The 12054-nt window shown below is 31.4% G+C and overlaps 1 protein-coding gene across 1 annotated transcript in view; it reads right to left on the bottom strand.

Moving 5' to 3' along the window:
- Positions 1-10741: 10741 nt before the first annotated feature.
- Positions 10742-12054, bottom strand: part of LOC115891700 — a 68022-nt gene continuing 66709 nt past the window's right edge. The window contains exon 8 of the mRNA XM_030912241.1: positions 10742-11113. Within this exon, the coding sequence (XP_030768101.1) occupies positions 10966-11113 (148 nt within the window). The 3' untranslated portion in view covers positions 10742-10965. The remainder of the gene's footprint in view (positions 11114-12054) is intronic.

The raw sequence follows: 12054 nt of genomic DNA, 5'->3' as shown, positions 1-12054 counted from the left end.
CGTCTACGCTATCTGGGGTAAACGTGAGGCGAATGGAGGTGTTGATGAAATCGGTCGGACAATGCGATGATAAGGATGGTGAAATATTTTAGAAATTCACTTTTGTTGAGGCGCTGATGAATTCATAAACACGTGCCAATTTAGTTTTTAAAAGACTAATAATAATAGTATTAATAAAATGTTCTGACATTGGAAATTTATCTTTTGCTAAATACGTTTTTTTAAGAAATGTAAATTATTCGTAAAAAAAATAATTTAAAAATAATAACACAAAACGAAAATAAAACAAATGTAATTTCATGAATTTAATAAGGAAACTTAATTTAGATGATTTCTTTTTGTCCATTATTGAACTTTCTTTTGTTGTAAATATATGGGGTAATTCAACGTGGATTCTCAAAGGAGATCGATACAGTCTGTATTAAAATAATTATACAAGTCTATGTACATTTTTCGTATAGAGAAGGATGAAATTAATAAGTAATAATCATTTAAGTGATTATCGCTTGGTGGCCATATTGTAATTGTAATTTTTTGAAATATTAATTCAGAAGCATTTCTGTCAGTTCCACAAAATATTCCGTTATTAATAATAATTATTATAATAAAAATGTTTAAGATAAGAAGGATATATCGTCGGTAAAACGTGATAAACTGCTAACTCCATTATTCCTAATTTTACAGGAGAGCAAAAAAACGGTACAAAAAAATACGTATACATGTAGGAAGTATTTTGATGCGTTAATATGATAAAGAGATAAGAATTTTATTTGCTGGGGAACAATAAAACTCAATACTTCGTGTTACGTCATTTTTTTCAGACACAATAGGCAGATAGCAGATATTCGTCTTGCAGAAATAAGAAATAAAAATATACTTCTGGAGATAGCAACCTTTATTGTTTGAAATTTTGAAAATGGAAATGAATATTACCCAAACAGATTTAGAAATAATCAATTAAATTTAAAAAATATGATATTCATAACCATATATTTATAATATCATCAGTCTAGAAGCAAAACATACAAGTCCGAAAACGAATAAATTTTTAATGAAAATTTTAAATTTTTTGCATTTTTAAAGAACCGAAGCGGCAGAATTTTGGACTTAATGAATATGAAAATAATTTAAAAATTAAACTTATAATTCTTAGAAGATATGGTAGAATCCTTCCATGCTTATCCTAATTTTTATACGCAACGGTAGTAGACCGAGCTTGGAAGACTAGTGCGTGATTATATTAAATTTTTGTTACTTTTCTCCTTATTTTTTAATTTTATAAAAAATTATGTATCATTTACGTGAAAAAAATAAAACTGATTAGGTATTATGGAAATTCTTGTACAAGTAAGTAATGCTATTTAAACTATTTATAGCATGCATATGAATTGCTCGTATATAGAGAATTTCGTTTTTCCCCTTACCCTTTACGGATACCCCGTATTTACAGAACGGATCGACGCAGGGTCGGACTGGCCATATTATATAGATAACTTTTTTTTTGGGGGGGGGGCAGCCTTTGCAGGCCCCCCTATAGTTCATTATTTATTCTTAACTATATTTGCTTTTGCATAGCATTATGGAATTTGCATTGCATTGGTTTACTTTGCATTAGGGTAGTTCCCTGATTTCTATACAGGGTGAGTCTTAAATAAGTGCAAATATGTTCAGGGCTGGTAAATCTCGATAAAAGAAACATAATTTCTTCTCTTTACCGTTTTTTCAAATAAATCCAAAACAACCGAGTTATTTCACTTTTAAAATTTCCAGTTTTTTGCTATAATTTTGAGAATCATTGGATTTTCTTTCTTGTAAATTTAACCTACTACCTATGTTACCATATTACAAACAAAGTATGTTTTTAAACTAAAAATTAAAAAAAAAATCCAATTTTTTTTTAAATTCCAAATATAAAAAAAAAATTTCGCGCAAAAAACCTCATAATCGTGATTCTTGGATCGAAATATACTACCCTAAAAATATTTGCACTTATTTAAGACTCACTCTGTATATAATAGGGAAAAATTGACCAAAACGTAAGGCGAAAAAATACGCAAAAAAAAACACACGGGTCCCTCCTTACATTGCCCCCCGGGCCTCTTTGGCCTAGTGCGACCCTGGATCGACGTACTGTACTAAAAAAAGATACGACTAAGAATCTGTGTTTTTGCTTTAGCGTGATCGTAACGGAAATTACGGAGATAGCAGCATTTCGGTGGCTATTTCAGATCACTAGGAGTTAGCAGATATTATTGAGTTAAAATAAAAAAAATCTTTAATGGGAAAAAATGTGTTTGCTTTCCCTATTTATAGAGTATTTTTTTCTCTTTATAATGGTATAAAAAAACTTATTAACGTAAAAAATGGAGTTAGCAGGTTATCACGTTTCACTGACGATATGTACATTATTTCGTTGTATAATCTTTTGAATACAACTCGATATTTCGGGATTACCTAATACTTTTACCCGACACTCAATGCGATACCGGCAACACTACCCCTCCTTCAGAGTCGTAGTCAAATATAATAATATAACTTTTGGGTTAAGTTTTAATATGGATTGCCGTATAAAATGAATATTTTAAGTACATAACAATACTGTACAAGGCAATTATCATACACAAGTATTTTTTGTTATTAGAGAATGTTAAATGGTGTCAAAAACCATAGATTTTAGTTATATACTTCACTAGTGAAACTTATGTTTTTTTCATTGGATTTCGCGGCACTCTGTATAAAATAATCGCCTAGAAATCATGAATAACAACATTTTTTTCTGTGGTATGATATATATAATAAAATTTAAATTGATATTTTCATATATTTTCCAAAACCGGAGTAATTCATTTTGTACTGCATTGACAGTATTCAGCAGAAGATAATTTGGGAGTTGAGAATCAAAAATCGTCTTATCCATTCTTGATAATTTTCAGTAAAACCACGTAAAACTATATATGCTCTAGTATTGGCCGCTCTGCACAATCTCATACAGGAGTCCCCGTAGTTTGACAACGGGGCTAAGCGTGGCCTAGTCGCGGGAAACCAGATTTCGGCGCACCAAGATGGGTCCAGAGCTGGGTAATTCAGGCTTGGCCAATCCCATGTTCACCCTATCTTGGGCCACGGGTGGGAAATCAAGTTTTGGCCGTCTCTTAATCCACCCATCATTGGTCCAACACTGGGAATCTAAGCTCTGGTCATGCTACGGCACCCAGCTTTGAACCAGAATTGGTTAATCAAGCCTGGACCATTTTTTGGTGATTTAGGCTTGGCCCAATACTGGGAAATCGAGTCTTCGCCATCTCTTAATTTACCCAACTTTGGGTTAGTTTTTTATTTGCACGATGGCCGCTAGATGGCGACTTCATTAAGAACTCACCATAGACAAGTAGTGTAACGTACTTGACGTGCATTTTTTGTTTGGATCTTGCCAATTCGAGATAGACCATTGTACAAAGAAAACTAGGTATGATCGATAGCGGCTCCAATTTCGTTAAGTTTGCGCATACCACCTGTGACTAGTGATGGGAATAATCGAATTATTTTCACCATCGAATAATTAGTAATAATTCATATTTCACAATCGAATTATTAATTCGAATTATTTAGTAGTATTATAAATTTAACCTAAAAATAAATTCGTCCCAGGTAGTGCTCGTCTAGGGACTATTTTAAACAAATCTGAACCATTGCCATACCTATATTATATCACTGAATAAAAAATAAAAAATAAAATATTCTTTATTCAATGTATTCTATTAACTGTGCCGAAGCCGTTTAATAAATTAAACCATAATTTAAAGTTTTAAATTTAAAAGTGCCGAGTTTATGATTGTTTCAATTCCTATTGAAAAGCTCATATCTAAAATAAAAGCTTCTTCTAAAACGATATAAGTATGTCCTTGTTTACGTGCGGTTCGTGTTTCTTTTTATTTTATCAGTTGCAATCAATAATTATTTAGATAAAAGAAGAAAATTAATTTTAGTGTTTGGTGAAATTTGGTGGAGATGAACCAAATAATAGTAGTATTCTTTCGTTCTGAACGAAATGAAAATTTTCACTTAAACTGATTTATTCCTACTTTGTATAAGAAATAACAATGATTTCTGGATTTTTCTATATCAGATCGTTCCTTTCTTTGTCGATTCCCTTTATAAATCAGTTTAAGTGAAAATTTTCAGTTCGTTCAGAACGAAAGAATACTACTAATAGTACTATACTAATTACTAATATTCGTATTCGTCCATAAGAGGTTATGTTTTTATGTTCATTTGTAATTCGGTTAGCACAGATATAATATAAAATACTACTAATTTTTATCTCGATTATATCGAAAAAGATAATTCGAATTAGTTAGTTTTAATTTACTATCGAATTAGTCGTATTATTTAATTAGAATTTTCCCAACACTACCTGTGACGTCATACGCCATACAAAAAAATATCTATATTGTTCAATTGCATGGTATAAAGAAAACAAGGTATGATCGATAGCGGTTCCAACCTCGTTAAGTTTGTGCATACCACCTGTGACGTCATACGCCATACAAAAAATATCCATATTGTACAATTGCCACTAATAAAAAAAAGACATAAAATAGGGAAGAATTAGGTCATAACCCCAAAAGTTATGTCAAATCATCGAGCTTGACATTTGAAAAATTATTTTCATATTTATTGTGTCATCTGTTTGAGAATTTCAAATTGGCGCGCGGGACTTGCCGACCAATGATGCCGTTTATCACCTGTGACGTAGTGACCAACCTGCGCAATATCATACCTTGTATTCTTTGTATCATGGTTCAATTGCCACTAATAAAAAAAAGACCTAAAATAGGGAAGAATTAGGGCATAACCCCAAAAGTTATGTCAAATTATCGAGCTTGACATTTGAAAAATTATTTTCACGTTTATTGTGTCAACTGTTTGACAATTTGAAATTGGCGCGCGGAGCTTGCCGACCAATGGTGCCGTTTATCACCTGTGACGTAGTGACCAACCTGCGCAATATCATACCTTGTATTCTTTGTATCATGGAGGTAGACTACCAAAGTTGTCCTGATGATAACTCCGAAACCGGTCGACGAATAGGTGGGTCTCATGCATAGATAAGATACTATAATATATAAAATAGATAGGAAACACTCAATACATTTCGTCCGGACTACACTGTCCGGACCGAGCGGTGGCGCCATCTCGTGGGTCTAGTAACGAAATAAAACACAAATTTAAAATGGATGGTTTCTATTTTTTTCGGATTTTTCCATTTATTCAAGTAAATTGATTCAAGAAAGAACCAATTTACTCAAATAGGCGGATTTAAGTTTAAATGGCAAAGGGGATATGACAAAAACACAAAAAACTATAAGAAACCATCTTTATTGAACTGAATAGTATAATAACAAAAACAATACAAAATGTTATAATAATAAAAATTATTCAGATCTATAATAACAATTAGGGTAACTTATTTTACAAATTAACAATCTCAAAGGAAGGGAAACTATCTTTGTTTATACTATGTAACACGTGTTAACACTTACTATTTGATTCTTCGGAAACATATGCATTCGGGCATCTTTTTGGTAATTCTTACAGTCAGTAACACAATACTTTTTCTACGTTTAAAAAAATATGAAAAAACACAAGAACAGAGCCGTATACAAATCAAAAACAAATTTAAAACACGATCTACGGATAAAGTTTGATTTTCATGCATCCGTTATACGTTGATACGATGGTCCGACGGTGCTCTGATTGGTCATAGCGTTTTCGCGCCACTTTTCATCCGTAAATATTCTACTTCAGTCCGCCAACGGATCCGTTCATACGATAACGGACGTTTTCACACTTTTTTGTCAAATTTAATCTAACTTTAATAAAAATATAAGTAAAATAGCAAAATCGTTATGGAAATGAAAATATAAAATAACACCAACGTATATCCGATAAACGGAGGCATGAAAATGTAATAATTTTAAAAACTGCGTTATTTTCTAACCAATCAAAGTCTTTAAATTCTACCAATAAAATTTATATCGTATCAACGTATCGTCGGACAACGGATGCATGAAAATCAAGCTTAACGGGCAAAATAAAATATAGATTGACAACTGTTGACAGGCTAAATTTTACATTTGACGGTAAAAACTGGGTAAAAACCAGGTAAAAACAGGTAAAAATTTATATTTTGTAAAATTTTGTTGCTAATTGCGCCCCCTCGTGCGTTTAGTAATGTAATCGGCTACAACCTGTCACTTAACTGTCACTAACACCATAAGAGTTTCCTAGGCATGGTATGATCGGCTACATAGCGGCTCCAATTTCGTTGTAATTCGGTTAGCACAGATATAACATAAAATACTACTAATTTTTATCTCGATTATATCGAAAAAGATAATTCGAATTAGTTAGTTTTAATTTACTATCGAATTAGTCGTATTATTTAATTAGAATTTTCCCAACACTACCTGTGACGTCATATGCCATACAAAAAAATATCTATATTGTTCAATTGCATGGTATAAAGAAAACAAAGTATGATCGATAGCGGTTCCAACCTCGTTAAGCTTGCGCATACCACCTGTGACGTCATGCGCCAGACAAAAAATATCCATATTGTTCAATTGTCACTAATAAAAAAAAAGACCTAAAATAGGGAAGAATTAAGAAATAACCCCAACAGTTATGTCAAATCATGGAGCTTGACATTTGAAAAATTATTTTCACATTTATTATGTCATCTGTTTGACAATTTGAAATTGGCGCCGACCAATGGTGCCGTTTATCACCTGTAACGTAATGACCAACCTGCGCAATATCATACCTTGTATTCTTTGTATCATGGGTGGGTCTCCTTGACCTGACCACCAGTCAGCTGACAAGCTTTAAACAGAAAATTCGCACATAAAGCAGGTGTACGGCTGTTAAATGCTTTTCTGAAGTCTAATCTAAATATATGAATGTAATTATTTGTGTGTTCAAAAACAATTGTGGGGTTCAAAAACAATTATTTTTTTGCTGCTGGATCAAACTCGACAATTAAACTCTCGGCGATCAAACATAGCTTGGTCTTGGCATTCAAGCCAGGCCCAGACTTGACGATCAGTGATGGCCCAATGTCGGATTCAAAGCCTGGCCCGATGTTTTCATTCGAACCTTGTACCACAGTTGGGCCAAAACTAGTATACAAATATGGCCCAGTATTGGTGATCAAACTTGGCCTAGCCTTGGGCATCAAAATTGGCCTAGTGTTGGTGATTAAGTTTGGCCCAACTCTGGTAATCCAGCATGGCCCAGCCTTGGTGATCTAGCTTGGCCCAACTGTAACAACCAAGCCTGGCACGATGTTATCATTCCAGGCTATTCCCAAAGCTGGGCCAAGACTGGTATGCATAGTTGGCCCAGATCTTTACAGTACTGAACCAGTCCTATACCAAGATTGGGCCGATGGTTTGTTCCCGTATGGGATGTTCAATATAATTGTTTGTAGTATAATTCATTCTATCCTGTATAATCTACATGTTACAAGTCGTGCATTTGTTGTTTGATGACTTTTGATACTGATGAACCTGTCATTTATAGAAATAGTACATGAATACTATTTTACTGATAAAATTAATACTTTCACCGGGTGTCATAAATAATATTGTTTCGAACTTTCATAGTAGTAGACGGAGAATTTAAAGGTTCAAATATTTCAAATAGATGGGGCTATATTTCTTTGAAAACATCGATATAAAACATTTTTAAAAAAAGATTGATACATCGATAGTTTACACCGATGTTTTAAACGGGGATAGGTTTGTATATCCAATGACAAGTTAGTTTTCATATGCAGTGGCACTTTGCAAAAATAACTTGAAAATGAAGGGAGGCAAAGATAAGAGACCAGTTATTTTCTCCGAAGAATAGTCAGAGATTGATTTGTCCAACTTTAAGATTTCGACTCTTGGCCAGCTTTTTGGGTCAAATACTTCTGTGAGCAATATTAGTATCTCTACAATTTGGTGAATGTCTTACTGTAACAAATTATTTTTTAGGGGATGTTAGGTATCTAACTAGTTCTTTAATCATTTTTTCTGATAAAATTTCTTCAAAAAGATAACTTTTGGTGTTCTTTTCATAAATTTAAGCTATGAGTAATACTCATTGTATATATTATATCTGAGTGTAGTTCGGTTTGACAAAATGAAGGGTTAAGAGAACTACCAAAAGAAACCCAGATGTTGTTGTAAACTGTATTACAAATTATAGTGCGAGACAATTGACATAATAAAAATTCGAGCTAGCTATAAAGCCAGGATTGTGAGAAATCAGATTGAGAGCAATCGCCCAAGAAAAGAAATAAAAGCTTTTACCTAACTTAACCAGTAGAGGTAGGATCAAACATGACAATATAATAATGGAAGAAGGAAACTTTGTCCTCAAATCATGATTTGTAATTCTGTTCATTGTGATAATAATTTTGTCCAGTCAAGTGCTTAATAAAAAATATAGTAATGATACCTAGTTATTCAATGTATCCCTTTGCCACAATAAGACTCAATGGGAACCAGAAGTGACTGTATTAGTATTAGACATCTTAGTTTCTATAATCATTATACTGACTTGGCGCTCGCCATGGCACTATAACAAATGAATAATCTACCACTTCGATTACTAAGTAAATCTAAAGAGTGAATTTAAAAATAAAAGTTTTTAGTTAGTAGAATATGTTGCTGTATAATTGCAAAATCATTAAAATTATAATAGAAGTAAAAATATATAATATTGATACAGTCACAATAACATGTGACTTAATGAATATGTAATTAATTAAATAACCATCTTTAAAAATGTTCTTGAATAGGTGCTTACATAGAAACTTAAACAACTGACTTGGTTTTACATGAGATCTCACATTTTTTTATATTTTTGATGGGATTGATATCTGCAATTTTCTATATTGGGAAAAACTAATATTCATCTCAATATCACAATAATTTTTATTATTCAAGTTACAGTGCAAATAAATTACCCATAATTTACATTATTGCCACAACTACTATGTATGCACTAAAACTTATTACTAGGTTTAGCAGTTGATTTCCTTCGAAATTTAAGAACCATTTAACAAAATTTTTATAAAAATACTCAAACCCAAAACCACATTTTGTCCAATGATTCTATTTAAGTTCCTTAAAATATTAATTTAGAATATTTTACTAACATATCTAATTTGTTTTTAACTAGATTGACTCATTTTCTTTGTATTATACAAATATAAAAATATGCTTGAGCAAATATAAATAGACTTTAGAAATAATAATAAATAGATAATAAATAAATAAATAAATAAGTTAGTCTTATTTCTAAAGTTTAAACTATGGTGAAAATAAATTTAAACAATATGCGCGTTTATAATAATATCTACATCAACAAAAATCATTACTACTAACATTTTTTCATATTATAATAAATATAAACAAATATAAAAACGTTCTTAGTGCTTAAGTAAATTTACAAACTAACTACATTCACACTACATTCTTTTCTATGTAACTTACAGTTGGCACACATTGTTCTAAACTACTTACAGCTACAAAATATTAAGTATTGTTCCTTTCTAGTTTCCTTAACTTAATTCCTAATCATTTCCTTTTACATTATTATAAAATATATTTTCATATACCGGGTGTTAGGTTAGGGTGTAAAAAAACAAGATTTCGTGTTTTAGCATACAGGGTGGTCCGAAATGTATTTCGAAAACTTCGGCAGCATATTCTGCAGATAAAAATAAGTAAAAATGTTCGTATAGATGTATGTCCAAAAATGCTTAGTTTCGGAGATACAGGGTGTAGAAGTTTCATTTTTATTTCGATTTTTTCCAAATAATTTCTGCAGTCACGTCAATATTTGGATTAAAATTGGCGTCTGGGAGTTTTTTGACATGAGAAATTTGATTGTGATGTCAATATGACTCCTACTAGTAGAGGGCGGCACCTATATATTTTTTAAATGGTTTGAAGTGTAATAACTTTTTGTCCGTACCTGTATAAAACTACTGAGTAAAAAAATATACATTTACAACGCTTTCTACGTAAAAAAGGTCTCTTGGTAAAAATCGCTGCGAGTAATGGTTTTCGAGATATTTGGAATAGAAATTATCAATACCTGTCATCACTGACATAAATTAAACATGTTGATTAAATGTAGTTATGAGACTGAGATCATAAATTTGAAATGTTTTTGTACTAAACGTTCATTAAAAACTGTTTAATCATCATTTTTGCAGAAAAAAATATGATTAATTTAAAAAAATAAACATTTCAAAAATTTATTATTTCAGTGAAATAACTATCTACTCAACGTGTTTATTTTTCGTTAATAATGGCATGTATTGACTCTTTCCATTTTAAATATTTTGAGAACGGTTGCTCGTGACTATTTTTACAAAGAAATATTTTTTACGTAAAAAATCATAGAGATGTATATTTTCTCCCTCGGTAGTTTTATACAGGTACGGACAAAAAGTTATTACGCTTCAAAACAGTTAAAACACATGTATGTGTTGCCCTCTACCAGTAGGAGTCATAAAGAATATGCTGCCGAACTTTCCGGAATACAATTCGGACCACCCAGTATAATATAAATCAGAATTGATTGACGGATTCAATTAGTTTTAGTCACTTCCTCTTTCACCGGAAATTACTATGTCTTTTTATTTTTATACGGTATCGTCGGTATTTTTTTTACTTTATTTAATAGAAAGGAAATTCTGAATAGAATAACATATCATTGTCAACTTTTGATACTAAAAGATATTTTTAATTTCCCAATGAATATCAAATGAAAATGAACTAGAATCAAGTTGAAGAGAACTTTGGAATTATATAGGTAGATTTTACAGTCTAATACACTAATTTCACTATATCACTTTTCATTTAATGAAGTTATAATTGCAGAGCAGTTTCTTGGTAATTTTCAAGATACTTCTGTATTTATATTACAATTTGGATATAGTCTCAAACAGTCTCGTTGATCTTGTCCATCCCTGGCAGCTTGAACGTACTTGTAGAAACGTATCACAACTGAATTGGTGGATTTTGGTTTTTCCAGTTCGGCAGAATCCCTAAAAAATATTATTGAGAACTATACATTATAGTTAATACGTTTGATTGAGTACTGTGTAAAAATACAGAGATATTAATAAATAAATAAAAATAGTCTTGGGTCGAGATTTCCGTGTGTAAGAAGAGTATAATGCGTTTATAATGTACTGAACAAAGAGAGAACAATAAAAACGTTCGGCTAAAAAAAACCCGTATTGTCAAAAAAAATTTCAATTTGCAGACAAAGGTAAAGTAAACAAACAAAAAAACAAAAGAGAATACAAAACAAGTATACAAATTACATTGTCAGTCTAATTGTTTAAAATAAATATTTATAAATATTTACAATGTCAAAGAATAAAAAAAATATAAATAAAAATAAGATTCAAAAATATTTTGAAAGTTTATAATAAATATAGTAATAGCAAATATTAGACCACTGTTTACAACATAAAATTCGATTATCAAAATACCGTATGATCGAGAAAAAACGGCGTCAGCGATGGCTATGGAATGAAGATCGCTGTCATTTTATATGTAAATTTATATGGGAAATGTCATTGATGTTCATTTCCCAGCCAACTGGACTCCGTTTTTTTTCGATCATACGGTATAAGTCATTTACGGCGCAGAAAGCCTTGTCTAGTAAATAAGATTTCAATGCTTTGCGAAATGAACAAAATTATGTTATGGATTTGATTTCAAATGGCAGGTGATTGTGCATTTTTTCGAGTTGTATAATATTGAACTTTTAACTAACTCTGAGCGTGGATATGCATGTCCCATTTCAGAGAATTGTCTACAACAAGCCCTAAGAATTTTACAGGTGGTGTTGATAAGTACAAAAGGCTGCAGCGTTTTTTTATATGATAAAGCTTTATTTTTAGAAATGTTGAGACTCAGGAGGTTCGAATCGCACCAAAATTTAATTGTGATTAAGTCATTTGACATAATCCTATGA

Source organism: Sitophilus oryzae, unplaced genomic scaffold (assembly GCF_002938485.1).
Source record: "Sitophilus oryzae breed Bouriz unplaced genomic scaffold, Soryzae_2.0 scaffold_1190_pilon_pilon, whole genome shotgun sequence".
Taxonomy (NCBI): domain Eukaryota; kingdom Metazoa; phylum Arthropoda; class Insecta; order Coleoptera; family Curculionidae; genus Sitophilus; species Sitophilus oryzae.
This window is presented reverse-complemented; position numbering and strand designations above follow the sequence as displayed.